The 16462-nt window shown below is 41.1% G+C and overlaps 1 protein-coding gene across 3 annotated transcripts in view; it reads right to left on the reverse strand.

The window, feature by feature from the left end:
- Nucleotides 1-2333: 2333 nt before the first annotated feature.
- The window catches only part of ADGRA3 (adhesion G protein-coupled receptor A3), an 83115-nt gene continuing 68986 nt past the window's right edge, over nucleotides 2334-16462 (reverse strand). For all 3 annotated transcript variants that reach the window (XM_056555533.1, XM_056555549.1, XM_056555539.1), the window contains 7 exons: nucleotides 12062-12275; nucleotides 11582-11790; nucleotides 10866-10990; nucleotides 7828-7951; nucleotides 5378-5523; nucleotides 4895-4990; nucleotides 2334-3802 (listed from right to left, as the gene is read on the reverse strand). In XM_056555533.1, the coding sequence (XP_056411508.1) occupies nucleotides 2563-3802; nucleotides 4895-4990; nucleotides 5378-5523; nucleotides 7828-7951; nucleotides 10866-10990; nucleotides 11582-11790; nucleotides 12062-12275 (2154 nt within the window). In that variant the 3' untranslated portion in view covers nucleotides 2334-2562. The remainder of the gene's footprint in view (nucleotides 3803-4894; nucleotides 4991-5377; nucleotides 5524-7827; nucleotides 7952-10865; nucleotides 10991-11581; nucleotides 11791-12061; nucleotides 12276-16462) is intronic.

Genomic DNA, 16462 nt, shown 5'->3' on the forward strand with positions numbered 1-16462 from the left:
AAACAGTCTTGGAATCAAATTCATAAGTTAAAGAATCCCAGAGTTATTAATGCTTAAAGTGACAGTGGTCAGATGTGCAAAAAATGCTCTGGTCCTTAAGGTGAAAAAGGGCTTGGGGTTAAGATCAGTTCACATTATGTGCAGTTTTAAATTATTTTCTTACTCAAAGTGTGTTTTTTTGGAGAAACACTGCCATGAAATTAATTAATGGTCATTTGACGTATAATGACAATTGAGGTGTTTTTTAGAAGATCTAGAAGTATTTAGGCTGGGTTCTCACATTAATTATTCCTGCATTTCTCCCCACATTTTTTGAAACATAGACAACCACAGAAAAATTACACTTTTTACCGTGATTTCCGCAATTGTGGTAAAATTGCAATTTTTGCAGTGTTTTGGGGAAAATCATGTCAAGACTGAGCAAAAACGCAACGGGGAAGTGTGTAACTTTTATATATCTTGATCCCATAGATATTGCAGCAGCAGTATACAGATTGAGCTTTGGTGGGGAGGGGTCTGGGAGCTGCCAAGAGAGATCTGAATTTACAGTAATTTTGATTTGTCACGAACTTCTCGACTTGGCAGTTGATGACTTATCCTGTATAAATTAGTTCAGCTTTCAGGTGCTCCGGTGGGCTGGAAAAGGTGGATACAGTCCTAGGAAAGAGTCTCCTAGGACTGTATCCACCTTTTCCAGCTTACGGGAACATCTAAAAGCTGAACTCATTTATGCAGGATAAGTCATCAACTGCCGAGTCGAGAAGTTCGTGACGAATCGAATTTACTGTAAATTCGCTCATGTCTAATTATGTCACCCTGTAGTTTACAGTAAGTCAGCTGACTGAGGACAGACCACTTGACACATTAACCTGTTCAGGACGTAGGGCGTATGCATATGCCCAGCATCCCGAGTCCTTAAGGACGTAGGGCGTATGGATACGCCAGTGGGAATTCCGGTCCCCGCCGCTAGCCGGTTGGGGACCGGACCGGGATGCCAAAGGCTGTCTGGGCATGCTGGGAGTTGTAGTTTTGCAACATCTGGAGGGTCACAGTTTAGAGACCACTATTACAGTGGTGCCCAAACTGTAGCCCTCCAGATGTTGCCAAACTAAAACTCTCAGCATGCCTAGACTGCCCAGGCATGCTGGGAGTTGTAGTTCTATAACATCTGTCCCTTCAGATTTTGCAATTTTCATGAAAACTTTGAAAATTGCTGCTATATTTTGAAGCCCTCTAATTTTTTCAAAAAGTACAAATATGTCCATTTTATGATGTCAACATAAAGTAGACATATCGTATTTGTGAATCAATATAAAAAAAAATTTGGAATATCAATTTTCCTTACAAGCAAAGAGCTTCAAAGTTAGAAAAATGCTAAATTTTCATGAAACTTGGGGATTTTTCATCAAGAAAGGATGCAAGTAACAACGAAAATTTACCACTAACATAAAGTAGAATATGTCACGAAAAAACTATCTCAGAATCAGATTAATCGGTAAAAGCATCCCAGAGTTATTAATGCACAGTGGTCAGAATTGCAAAAAAGGGCTGCGTCCTTAAGGTGAAAATGAGCTGCGTCCTTAAGGGGTTAAACACTGATTTTCTCTGGGTCAGACTGGTTATCACATGGCAAAGTTATGGTAATAACATGTATTAATGGCACTATAGAACTAGTGATGTTTAGTGTGCAAAAAAAATATGTTTTAGGTTTTCTCGCCATAACATACAGATTGAAATTCCTGAAACTCAGGATTAGTAACCAGCAAAGTTCGACTATAGTTCTGAATATCTGATTATCCTTCTAGAAGGTCTAAGACAGTTTTCCAAACACTCTTGCAAAACTACAGCTCCCAGCCCGGACAGCCTTTGGGAAGAATTCCAACCATCAGGATCCCCTGCGATCTCCAGCCCAGCGACCCGGCTCTCCCCATAAATGTAGCTGTGATGACCACAGTGGCCGACACTCCTCCTCCATGTATCTCTATAGGAGAGCTGGAGATACACAAACACTTTATCTCAGTCTCTCCCATAGAGATGCATGGAGGGGAAGTGTCGGCCACCACTTTGTGCTGTAGTCGATACAGCTACATTCATGGGGAGAGGTTGTGGATAGGGGATACGTTTTCATAAACTGGACTACTCCTTTAACAAAATGCTTTGCAGGTCCAGGCAATATAACGGTATATAGAGAGACAGTTGGAAAGGAATAAATGTTACAGTGACAAATGCTGTTTATTACATGTTTAAATACAAACCCGATAAAAAAACAAAGGCATCCAGTATATGTCAAAAAATACATAAAAAACTTTTTTTTTTCTCTTTTGCTTTTCTTAAAAAAAATATTTAAAAATATTAAAAATCACGCGTGGACAAAAAAAAAAGTCTCTTTTTGAAATACAAAGTTCCTGGAAGTGAGAACAGATCTCTTCCTTCATAGTTAGTACTCTCCCATAATGTATAGGTTAAAAAAAGTGTCTGTAAACAATCACATTAGAAAAGTCTTTGAAGCAATGGAATTGTCCCTTTCATGTCAACTTCAAAGGGTAAACCGGCATGGAGATACTACACAGTAGTTTCATGTTTCCATAGACCAGTCCTAACATTTCCATTGCTGTCTGTGTTTATAGGTGGCTCCTCAGTCACTTCATTTTTAGCGGGTTCACTCTGGACAGCCAAATTTAGACCATATGACTTCTGCTGACTTTCAAGTTCCACAGCAATGGGTTCCCTCAAAATGTCTTTTTTGTGGTTTGCGGACGGAGGCTTTTCCATATTTCTGCTATACCTAGGAAGAGTACTTCCAGCGTCACTACTGTCTTGATGTACTTGGTTAAAATGGCGCTCCCTGTAGGCCAAATAAGCCCTTCGACTTCGAGAGTGTCCTTCTAAGTAGCTCTGACGGCTTTTTGGTACAGCATTTTGTACACTTCCATCAACGCTGGTGGGAACGTCATATGCATATTCCCTAAGAACGGTGAGCCTACTAGATCGGTGTTTACTTCTGTTTTTGTGATGCCTGGACGGGTGACCATTGGGACGATACTGCACCTCGACTGGTGCAACGTGCATCTTTATATCATTATCTAAGGAATGTTCAGTCAAGCTATTGTCAAGCTGGGGTGGCGTGTTGACCGGTAAAGGGTTTGTGTTACATTGCGCTGCGGCTGCTTGTAAATTAGTCAACTTGCAGCCCTGTGAGGAGTTTTTGACACTGGATGCGCTTTTATTCGTACATGAAGACTCAGCGCTGCTGTTCGTACACTTTGGGGCATCACCGTTGGCACCAGAAGAGTTGGAAGGTGGGACATTAACTTGCACCGAATATGTGCTCCTACCAGGGCAGAAAGTATTGATTAATGCCCGCCTCACGTCTTCCCTGTTCATACAATGGTGTACGACTAAAAAGGCACCGAGGCTTAAACAAGTCACTCCGAAAAAGCAACTAAATACCAGGTCCATTGGATAATACAAGGAAACGGATAAAGCACCACATATCCAAAGGAAAACATATAAGAACAAAGTAAGGCTAGCGCCAAGAAGCTGGGCTTGGAATGTCTGCTCATTCTCCAATGCGGATGTAGAGACCAAGGACACTGAAAGTGAATCTTGCTGGTTTCCCTCCCCGCTTTCACTGGTGGCCAATCGCTGCTGTTCCTCAGTTTGCTCCTTCAGTTCAAAGACTCTGTCGGGATGACGTTTCAGCTGGATGAATATACTGAGGAAGTACATGCAGTTTATAAATACGATGAAACTGGCAGGACCATAGAAGGCGCCAAGGCTGGGTTCCCATGCCATCCAGCAACTAGAAACAGAAAACACAGCATTGGTGTTAGAACTATTGCCACAACATTATATCGTAAGCCCTGTTCACATCTGGGTTGCAGTCTCTGTGGTAAATTATTGGCAAAAATACTGAACAAAAATAAAGTAGAATGCATTGCTACATCTTGTCTGGTAAAATGTTGGACAACCGCGAGACCTATTATAGATTCAAGGTGATCTATTAGTAGTGCAGGTTTCCATCATTTAAAGGTGTTAAAGGAGATGTCCGGTGCTCATTTTTCTTATTTTATCCATTCCGGGCTGAAAAATAAAAGAAAACACACTCTCTCTTACCTGCCAACGAGCCCCCGGAGCTCCGGTACACTCCGGTACAGGTGTTCGGTCCCCGGGCTGTATTCTTCTTACTTCCTGTTAGCCCGGCACGTCACACGGAGCTTCAACCTATCACCGGCCGCAGCGATGTCCCGCCTCGGCCAGTGATAGGCTGAAGCTCCGTGTGACGTGCCGGGCTAACAGGAAGTAAGAAGAATACAGCCCGGGGACAGAACGCCTGTACCGGAGCACCGGGGGAGCGTATGCAGGTAAGAGAAAGCTTATTTTCTTTTTTTTTGCAGCCCGGAACGGATACAATAAGAAAAGTGAGCACCGGACATGTCCTTTAAGTAAAATAAAAAATAAAAAAAAATGATCCCCTGTCTACAGACCACTGCGATCTCTAGAACGTGCCTTAACTCTCAGAGAGAGTGCATGCTATAGACGTCATACGCTCCATTAATTTCTATTGGAATACCAAACAGATACTTAAGTACAGCACAAAGGAATCTCCACGCTTCCACAGAAATTAATGTAGCACATGCCATCTGCAGCACATACTCGCTCTGAGAGTCTGGGCCCTGTTCTGGAGATCTCAGGGGTCCCAGTGGTCTGACACCCTCACGATCAGATAGCTGTTTTTTTTTTTATTAGACAAGCCTTTTAACAGATCAGGGACAATTGTCATTTTCAATGTTCTGCTTCTATGACAAAGCAGAACAATGAAAAAGCTTAAACGCAGATGTGAAGGTGCTCTAAAAATCACTTTTCGTACTTGGACCAAGTATGGGACACTTACTAAGGGGCAGTCGGCTGGCTCCCGTAGTTTCTGATGTTTGCCGCTGCAGTTATTCCACATACAATAACAGGAATGCCACCTCCAATGAGATAGAACCTAAAAAGAGAAGAAAAACAAAGGATATGAATAAATGACTCCAACAAAAATATTAACCAAAACACAACCCAACACGAGGAACAAGTCAATGTAAACAACCGCTTCCTTAATGGCTTCCTCCTTCTGTTGAATTGCTGACTTATTTGACTTCATTGAAACTTCCTTTAAGCAAACATGACCATTTCATTCATCACTTTCACGCATGTATATACAATGTGACAAGTATTTTTCTTGGATACAATCCAAATGTTACAGTGTAAAGGGGATAAGGTAAAAATAGATAATGGAGGTGCTGTTAGAGGGTTTTGCACCACCTTACCACATGTTTTTTTTTCCTGCTTGTACAAGTATTTAGATTTCTGACACATACCGTATATTATTACTAACCTCAGCATTGGTCTGGGAGGGGGAGGGAGCTCATCTGGATCCTGACAGCGCTTGGCTTTCTTGGTAACTTGCTTGTATATGTTGCGGGCTGTGACTCCCACCCACAGCACAGTGGCCAGTGTACAGTAATGCAGTAGAATCCCGATCTATAAAGCAATAAAATAAAAAAATAGCTAAAAATTTCCAATGAACTTGTTTTTATGTTTGCAGTATTGAGATCCATACTCTTGCTTAGATAACATTAAGAGATTGCTAGGGATTACTAAAAGTCAGACCCCACTGATTTAATAGTGATGATCTATAGCAGTGTGTCTCCAGCTGTTACCAAACCACAACTCCAAGCATGCTGGTAGCTGTGGTCTTGATACAGCTGGAGACACACTCCTTGGAAAACACTGGTCTATCGGATAATGGTCTTACAATTTTAACTGGTTTACTGCCCCTAAAAAGGGGAACAAATCCTAAACATGTTTGATGAGGTGTTTCTCCAACATCATCTTCTATTTGTAAGTTTTTAAGAAGCCTGCCAACCTGTAATATATTTTTTAACCCCTTAATGACATCGGACGTAAATGTACGTCATGGTGCGGTGGGACTTAACGCACTATACATTTATGTCATGTACATGACTGTGAGCACCGGACCAGTGCGCACATCATGCATGGCAGGTCCCGGCTGCTGTCAACAGCCAGGGACCCGCCGGTATTGGCGGACATCCGCGATAGCACTCATATCCGCCATTAACACCTTAGATGCCGTATGGATGTTCATATCGCCCAGGGAGCTGCAGCGGGGATCCAATCATCTATAACGGCGGCCTGAGGTCCCCCTCACCTGCCTCCTTCTGTCTCCGGGGGTCTTCTGCTCTGGTCTGAGATCGAGCAGACTAGAGCAGAAGATCGCCGATAATACTGATCAGTGCTATGCCCTATGCATAGCACTGAACAGTATTAGCAATCAAATGATTGCAGTAAATAGTTTCCTATGAGGACATAAAAAGTGTAAAAAATAAATAAATAAAAGTTTAAAGAAATTGAAAAATCCCCAATAAAATAGTAATTTGTCCCTTTTTCCCATTTTACCCCCAAAAAGCGTTAAAAAAAAAAATATATATAAACATATTTGGCATCGCTGCGTGTGTAAATATCCCAACTTTATGGAGGTTTTTAAATATAATTTTTTTTTTTTGCATTTTACAAGTTTTCCTTGTTTTATATAGTTTTTTTTTTTTTTTTTTTTAGTTCATATTGTATATATCAAGGGATAAAATGACTTAGTATTGGCTAGAGCCAACACGGGATCTGTGGCTGTGATTACACAAATCCGGTGTTCTGTGGTAGGTTTGTTATTTTCTGTGGTAGATTAGTTGTTCATCATTTCATGCAGTATCTAATTATGCACTTTATATTGAATAAAGCGGCGGTGCTTGTGAATAATCTAGATCATGTGACGATCATATGGTATGTATCAGGTGACTGACTGGGCTGATCTGGAGTTTGCAATCATGTGACTGATATAGGACTAAACCAAAGTCTGTAATTAGAGATGAGCGAACTTACAGTAAATTCGATTCGTCACAAACTTCTCGGCTCGGCAGTTGATGCCTTTTCCTGCATAAATTAGTTCAGCTTTCAGGTGCTCCGATGGGCTGGAAAAGGTGGATACAGTCCTAGGAGACTCTTTCCTAGGAATGTATCCACCTTTTCCAGCCCACCGGAGCACCTGAAGGCTGAACTAATTTACGCAGGATAAGTCATCAACTGCCGAGCCGAGAAGTTTGTGACAAATCGAATTTACTGTAAGTTCGCTCATCTCTATCTGTAATCATGAGACGGAGTTTGCTGCAATTGTGAGGTTGCATATCATTAGAATTAATTTGTAGTTATTTAACTGTGACTGGGTTCTATTATGCAGGAAATGGATTTACATAGGACTGCATACTAAATAGGCAGTTTATTGGGAACAGTTGCATACAGTATTGGGGTTTGAGCGCCCAGGGGGTGTGATCCATGGCCTCCACCCCATGTGGAGTTTTTTTCCCTTTCATGGGCATATTTTAATTGATTTACGGCAGGGGTCTCAAACTATGGCCCTCCAGATGTTGCAAAACTACAACCCCCAGCATGCCCGGACAGCCGTTGGCTGTCCGGGCATGCTGGGAGTTGTAGTTTTGCAACATCTGGAGGGCCACAGTTTGAGACCACTGATTTACAGGGTTTCTGTGTATTGTGTATCATGTGTAATTATTAAAGCATTGTATATTTCATTATTTTTTTGAACAATAGTTAAGACAATCATTTCATAGTCAGTCCAGAAGCAAATTAAACCAAAATAATGTTGATTTAATAGGGTTTTAACAGCGATTCTTTGCTATATATGGACCCTTAAAAAAGTCATTTGCATGGTTAGTTAGGGTTGAGAATATACCAACATATATACTTTATACTTACTGCCTGACAAACACGGGCATTTTTAGTCTGGTTTATGCCTCCCACATACACTGCGCCGGTCAGGAAGATGTGAAGACTGAGGTTAACCAACATGTGCCAGGTCTTAAGGCTAACACGAATCACGCTGAAAAATAAAACACCATGTATACTGAATGGATTCTGCTACAAACTGGAAAAGCTGGTCACTGCGATTAGCAAAGCTAAGAAAGGGTTTCTTATAATAAAAACCTCACCGCCCTCTACAACAGTCATGGTGCACTACAACATTTTAGGAATCTGATCCAGAGATAAGGGAGTGTCAGCTTCTGGGACTTAAAGGGGTTATCCAGGCAAAAACTTTTTTTTATATATCAACTGGCTCCGGAAAGTTAAACAGATTTGTAAATTACTTCTATTAAAAAAAATCTTAATCCTTCCAATAGTTATTAGCTTCTAAAGTTGAGTTGTTGTTTTCTGTCTAACTGCTTTCTGATGACTCACGTCCCGGGAGCTGTGCAGTTCCCTATGGGGATATTCTCCCATCATGCACAGCTCCCGTGACGTGACATCATCATTGAGCAGCTAGACAGAAAACTACAGAAGAACTATTGGAAGGATTAAGATTTTTTAATAGAAGTAATTTACAAATCTGTTTAACTTTCCGGAGCCAGTTGATATATAAAAAAAAGTTTTTGCCTGGAATACCCCTTTAACATCAACAAAATACAATAAATCATGATTCTGAGACTGATTTGTGAGAAACTCCAAAATATTGTGAAAACCTTTTTTTTTTGGGTGTTTACTGTACTGCAAAAATGATGTTCTCTTTACTCTGTGGGTCAGTAAGATTATGGTGATTTATATAGCTTTTTTTTGTTCTTTTTCCTTTTCACAACAAAATTATTTTTCCTTTTCTTTTTTCTGTTGCCATGTTCTGACAGCCATAACTTTTTTTTAAATGTTTTGTTCTTAGCTTACTATTTGGCCAAATAGTGTGTACAATCCAAAAATACAAGATGAGATGACTTCGGTTGGGACAGAAGCTACACTATAGATATGCCTCTCTTGGCCTAGCCTTCATGTTCTGGGCATGTAAGATCCAGCTATTTCCTATTTAAAAACACCAAGTGGAATGAGTGGAGAGCACGAACCAAGATAGATGCAGCCACTCCCTCCACTGGGTGTTTTTAAGTAGGGAATAGATGCCCAGAATCTGTAGGGTTAGTGCTAGCCCAAAAGAGGCATATCTATAATGTAGGGTCCTACAGCAGTGTTATATTACACATACATCTTAGTGCTACCAGTGTGCTGCTGTAATTCTTTTATTCGTACTTGTAGTGTATGTGCTGACCAATTTTTTTATTTATTTTTTATTGAGAATGGGGCATTCATTAAAATTATACTTTATATATTTATTTATTTATGTATAAAAATGTTTATACACTTTGACAGTTATACTGTGCATATTATAACCTATAGTGTTTAAACTGACAAACAGCCTCAGGACGCCATCTGTTGGCCTCCTGCTGCCATGGCAACCATGGAGACCCCGCAAGTGCATTGCGGGGTCACCGATGGAAGACAGGAGGAAGCCCCCTCCCCTCTGTCAATCCTACAAATGCTATGACTGATGCGATTAACAGCCTGGTACTGCCACCGATCTCCTGCGACGTGCGATATACACTACATATGCATACGTCCTTGAGAAGGAAGAGGTTAAAAGGGATCATAACTGCCACTCCGCAACTTTTTTCTCAAAAAATATGATCGAGATACATATATATCTATATATATATATATATATATATATATATATATATATATATATCTCTATCTATCTATCTATATATCTATATACAGTGATCCCTCAACTTACAATGGCCTCAACATACAATGGTCTTTTCTGGACCATTGTAACTTGAAACCAGACTCAACATACAATGACAATCTGGACAAAGACAGTCCAGATCTGTGAAACTTGTCAATGGGCGGGAGAACTGATCAATCAGAATGGGCAATTTACTGGTAAAACCCCTGTATTACTGAAGTGCATGCACTGACTGGTGTCTGGTAGCGCCCCCTACAGTACAGAGAGGTATTACATGTTCTGTACACGTTACCTGTACCAGGGTTAGCTGCTCCTTTGGACACCAGGTGAGGGAGACTCCATGTTTTTTTTTTTTTTTTTTAAAGGACATTGCGTGTTCTGTACAGGACCCCGAAGAAGCTCCCGTCCTCTACATAGACCAGTGTTTCCCAAGCAGGGTGCCCCCAGCTGTTGCAAAACTACAACTCCCAGCATGCCCGGACAGCCAAAGGCTGTCCGGGCATGCTGGGAGTTATAGTTTTGCAACAGCTGGAGGCTCCCTGCTAGGAAAACACTGACATAGACAGTAATTACAGCTCCCAGCAGATCTTTCTTAGTTTTATGTGTTTTGCTTTATCTATATTAGTTATCTTCTTATTTTTCTTTAATTCTCACTTTTTCCTATTTTTGGATGACATTTTGGGGCTTTAGAACCAATTACCAGGTTTCCATAGAGTTATGGTCTCAAGATACGATGGTTTCAACATACAATGGTCGTCCTGGAACCAATTAATATTGTAACTTGAGGGACCACTGTATATATATATATATATATATATATATATATATATATGTGTGTGTAACTTCCTTTAGGACAGTGTTCCACAAGCCACACACTGAGCAACACAGCTTCAGGGTTTTATTCATATTCTATAGACTGATCACAGTTTTTCCAAAGGCTCCTAGGTATAAATCTGAAGCCAAACATTCAAATTTGTGCAACAGAAGTGCTTAAGATGTACGGTGGATCAGTAAAAGGGACTAGGACTCATCAAAGGAGCCTTGGCTTTCCTGCATGGAATTTATATAAGTCTGTGACTGCATTTTCTGCATTGTGAATTGTGAATTGACATCTGCATAGAACATTTCTGATGCATGTGAACAGGGTGGTAGTAACACCATTCACTTATGGTGGTGGACTGTCTTTGTCAATTGTATCATGGATACATTAGAAGCAGACAGTGTAACATACCTGTGATAATACAAGTAACTGATGATCATCAGCAGCAAGCACAGAAGCAGCACCACTGCAGATGCATATACCACAGGATGTAACAGAGTCACAGGGTGGGTGTAGATCTCCGCTCCAGTAAGATCCTGTACAGAAAAGGGAACATTAAAAAGAAGCTTAAATAAATTATCCACAATTAGAAAAGACCATCTGCGTTAGCACCATTATTGTCCACTGTGTGTGTCTGACAAGCTTAAAGGGGTAGTCCAGTGGTGAAAAACTTATCCCCTATCCTAAGGATAGGGGATAAGTTTGAGATCGCGGGGGGTCCGACCGCTGGGGTCCCCTGCTATCTCTCTGTACGGGGGCCAGGCTCTCCGGCCAGATAGCGGGTGTCGAATCCCGCACGAAGCGGCGGCTGACACGCCCCCTCAATACATCTCTATGGCGGAGCCGGAGATTGCCGAAGGCAGCGCCTCGGCTCTGCCATAGAGTTGTATTGAGGGGGCGTGTCGGCCGCCGCTTCGTGCGGAGGTCGACACGCCCCCTTCCCGCGGGCTGTCAGGGCTCCGTACAAGAGATCACAGGGGGCCCCAGCGGTCGGACCCCCCGCGATCTGCAACTTATCCCCTATCCTTAGGATAGGGGATAAGTTGTTCACCACTGAGTCACCACTGGACTACTCCTTTAACCCTATTCCCTTTACTCTAAGGACATGTGCTTGGCGAAAACCTTACCATTAATACAGCATAGTTGCTGAGTGTATGACACTGTATTGTAGTGATATTCTCATCGGATGCTATGATACTGCAGCCTTCTGACTTCCATCCACCATGTCCGTTAAGAAGGTCAAAATCCCATTGGGCGGCCACAGGGTCTTTCCCATGAGCAATGCGGCGGAGTGTGATGTTAATAGGCACACTGGGAGGGTTCTTGTTTGGACCATCTAAAAAAAAAAAAAAAAAAAAAAAAGGGGGGGGGGGGGGCGGGGTACAAAAGAGGATACAAAACCATAAGTGTCAAAGTGGTCAGCTGCTTGCAGTCCCACAGAGCATTTGGACATCTGGATGGTGTGACAGAATGGATTGCAACTCAAAGTTTTCAACAAACCATGTTCTCCACCATCACTATCCCATCTAATGGATATTAAGAATCACTGAAAGAAAGCAACATCATAGTGGGCTTTAATGATAATGAATAAATAGTTCAACACAAACCTAGCTTGGCAAGGATGACAGGAGTCACCACAGAGCGTCTCTTGCCATCATCGGCGAGGTTTGTGGCGTTTCCTGTGGATGGAAAAAGCTTTCCATTCCTAAATGCTATCAGCTGTAGCTTGTACACAAACTCATCCACCGCTCGCCTCTCACGCTTCTCTTTAGGTACAAACAGTGCAGCCGGAAGCTGGATCGAAGCCTCCACAACAGTGTTCTAAGTAAGAAAAAACAAACAAACACAAAAGGGCTGGTGAACATCACTACATATATCTATCTATCTATATATTTTCATCATAGGTATATCTCAACTATGAGAGATATGACAAAAAAATCCATAAAATCACATTGTCTGATTTTTAAAGAATTTATGTGCAAATTATGGTGGAAGCATTTGGTCAATAACAAAAGTTCATCTCAATACTTTGTTATATACCCTTTCCTGGCAATGACAGAGGTCAAACATTTTCTGCAAGTCTTCACAAGGTTTTCACACACTGTTGCTGGTATTTTGGCCCATTCCTCCATGCAGATCTCCTCTAGAGCAGTGATGTTTTGGAGCAAACGCTGGGCAACATGGACTTTCAACTCCCTCCAAAGCGTTTCTATCGGTTGAGATCTGGAGACTGGCTAGGCCACTCCAGGACCTTGAAATGCTTCTTACAAAGCCACTCCTTCGTTGGCCGGGTGGTATGTTTGGGATCATTGTCATGCTGACAGACCCAGCCACGTTTCATCTTCAATGCCCTTGCTGATGGAAGGAGGTTTTCACTCAAAATCTCATGATACATGGCCACATTCATTCTTTCCTTTACACGGATCAGTCGTCCTGGTCCCCCAAAGCATGATGTTTCCACCTCCATGCTTCACAGTAGGTAAGGTGTTCTTTGGATGCAACCCAGCATTTAGAGATGAGTGAAGTTAAAGAGATTCGATTCCTCACGAACCTCGCGGCTCGGCAGTTGCTGACTTTAGCCTGCATAAATTAGTTCAGCTTTCAGGTGGGCTGGAAAAGGTGGATACAGTCCTAGGAGACTCTCTCCTAGGACTGTATCCACCTTTTCCAGTCCACCGGAGCACCTGAAAGCTGAACTAATTTATGCAGGATAAAATCAGCAACTGCCGAGCCGCGAGGTTTGTGACGAATCGAATCTCTGTAACTTCGCTCATTTTTACCAGCATTCTTTCTCCTCCAAACACGAAGAGTTGAATTTTTACCCAAACGTTCTACTTTGGTTTCATCTGACCATATGACATTCTCCCAATACTTTCTGGATCATCCAAATGCTCTCTAGCAAACTTCAGACGAGCCTAGACTTGTACTGGCTTAAGCAGGGGAAAAAATCTGGCACTGCATGATTTAAGTCCCTGGCGGCGTAGTGTGTTACTGATGGTAGCCTTTGTTACTTTGGTCCTAGCTCTCTGCAGGTCATTCACTAGGTCCACCTGTATGGTTATGGGATTTTTGCTCACTCTTCTTGTGATCATTTTGACACCACGGGGTGAGATCTTGCATGGAGCACCAGATCGAGGGAGATTATCAGTGGTCTTGTATGTCTTTCATTTTCTAATAATTGCTCCCACAGTCGATTTCGTCACACCAAGTTGCTTGCCTATTGCAGATTCAGTCTTCCCAGCCTGGTGCAGGTCTACAATTTTGTTTCTGGTGTCCTTCGACAGCTCTTTGGTCTTGGCCATAGTGGAGTTTGCAGTGTGACTGTTTGAGGTTGTGGACAGGTGTATTTTATACTGATAAGTTCAAACAGGTGCCATTAATACAGGTAACGAGTGGAGGACAGAGGAGACTCTTCTAAAGAAGTTACAGGTCTGTGAGAGCCAGAAATCTTGCTTGTTTGTAGGTGACCAAATACTTATTTTCCACCATAATTTGCAAACACACACACACATTATTTTATATAACATATATATATATATATATATATATATATATATATATATACATACACACACACACACACACACACACACAAGAAGCATCTTCAAACAACTAGTTTCTGTGCTCACCAGTCCATATTTACTACTCTATAAGCCCCATTGGTCTCAGTACCAGTCAGTATGACTGCAAAGCTGACAATCTAACTCTCTGGCTGCTATTTCATTTTCTCTCATAATACATTTTAAAATGTTTTGTGGTTTTTGGAAAGTAAACAAAGATTTATTATAGGTGGTAAACAGAAAATACTTCTGTTCTGTATCACTTAACTGATGACATACAATTTATGCTGTGATCATTCTGTTAAGGCCTAGGGGTATACCAGAGTTTAAAGGGGTTATCCAGGATTAGAAAAACATAGCTTTTACATTACATTTTTTTATTCTTTGCTCCATGGGGGAGATTGATCAAAACCTGTGCAGAGTTAAATTTGCCCAGTTGCCCATAGCAACCAATCAGATTGCTACTTTCATTTTGCAGAGGCCTGGTTAAAAATGAAAGAAGCGAGCTGATTGGTTGCTATAGGCCACTTTTCCTCTAGACAGGTTTTGATAAATCTCCCCCGATATGTCCAGCCAGATATAGAAGACATTATGCAGCACTTACCGCCTCTTGTGCTCTTGACAAAGAGTCTTAGGCCATTGGCAACACAATATTTAAGTTTTGTTTCCACTGCTGTAGTGCCTGATATAAAGCACTAATAAAGATAGATTGATAGTGAAAAAGGTGATGAGTGCCCGAGTGGACTATATTTCTCTACATTCAACTGGGCACCACTACATATCGCTAAGGTCTCTCTGACGGACGTCTTGGGTAGGCCAATAATTTACATGTGCAAAACGCGTGTCACACCAGTAAAGAACCTTGTAAAGGAATGCTCAAACAAAGTGATTTCCTGCAGATTTTCTAAGCAGATCCTGCACCAAAATACGATGCAATCCAAGTGAAATCTGTATTGCTGCGGAAAATTGGAAGCTTTTCCCATTGGCAATGAAAAAGGTGAAAGCTGCATGCATCAAAATCAGGTGAACATTATAAGTTCTGCTTGTCTCAGGAACTTTCCGAAGCATCAGAGGTTTGCTATGGGGATTTGCTCCTACTCTGGACAGTTCCTGAGACAAGCAGAGGTTTCGGCAGAGAGCACTGTGGTCAGACAGAAAAGAACAACTCAACTTCAGCAGCTGATAACTACTGGAAGGATTAAGATTTTTAATAGAAGTAATTTACAAATCAGTTTCTTTCCTGGAATACCCCTTTAACAGTGGAGGTGGACGACAATGGACATTTACATTACATGGTTAAGCCAGCTACCCAAATATAAGGCAGCTGAATGTAGGGATGCCAGCCGAGCACCCAGGAAAGAAGACCAGAGATGGTATTTTTCTTCTTTTATCTTCCTATACACAAATCCTAGACACCACAACTCTATGGATCAACCGTATTAATCAAAACGTCTGCTTGTGAACAGATACCAAAACTTACACAAGCTTATTATTCCCCACCTCATTGGAAACAGTGAAACAGAAACTGGGGTATAGAATTATTAAAATATAACTTTTAATCATATGTCTTTAAAAACTTAAGACACCCAAAAAAATAAATTAAATATTATACTGATATAATTATTGCACTTACACAAATAGACTATCAAAGTCCCAGGTCAACTCACAGATATGTATGTACAATTGCACGATCAATAAGATACAAGCTCCAAATAATTAGTCACAATACAGATACAAATAGAAATCAATGTGCACTAATAATGTAAAAGAGAGCATATAGGGGCACATAGGAGATATCAAAAGAGCAGTGGCTCCAGGAACTAGTGAGGGTAGGTTGCAGTATAATAAATGACTTACCCTACGCTCCCTATAGTGTAGTGGAGGAATACCCTATACCGCTCTTTCCGGTCAACCGTATTAACTATGTAACTTGGTCTGACCACATCCAGCACAGTCCTAGCAGAGACCACTATCGCTGAAACAGGGACAATTCCACTTAACAGGGCAGCACAAAAATATTATACGATTACAACAGACATTGTCTAGAACTATATACAACTATATAAAAATATATGCAAATAAAAAGGTGTGTTTTTCATAAAAATAAATTTTATATTATATATATATTATATATATATATATATATATATATATATATATATATATATATATATATATATACATATACACACACACACACACACACACACTCTGGCCCTGATTTATCAAACTTTGTGAGAGAAAAACTGGAGTGATTTTCACACAGCAACCAATCACAGCTCAGCTTTCACTTTACCAGAGCTCGTTCTCTGAGCTGTGATTGGTTGCTGTGGAAAAATCCCTCCAGTTTTTCTCTCACAAAGTTTGATAAATCTGGGCCATTATATATATATCTCTCAACATTTTCACTACATTTGAGAAGTGTGTAAGCAGACAACATATAACCTT

The sequence above is a fragment of the Hyla sarda genome, chromosome 1 (assembly GCF_029499605.1).
Source record: "Hyla sarda isolate aHylSar1 chromosome 1, aHylSar1.hap1, whole genome shotgun sequence".
NCBI classification, from domain to species: domain Eukaryota; kingdom Metazoa; phylum Chordata; class Amphibia; order Anura; family Hylidae; genus Hyla; species Hyla sarda.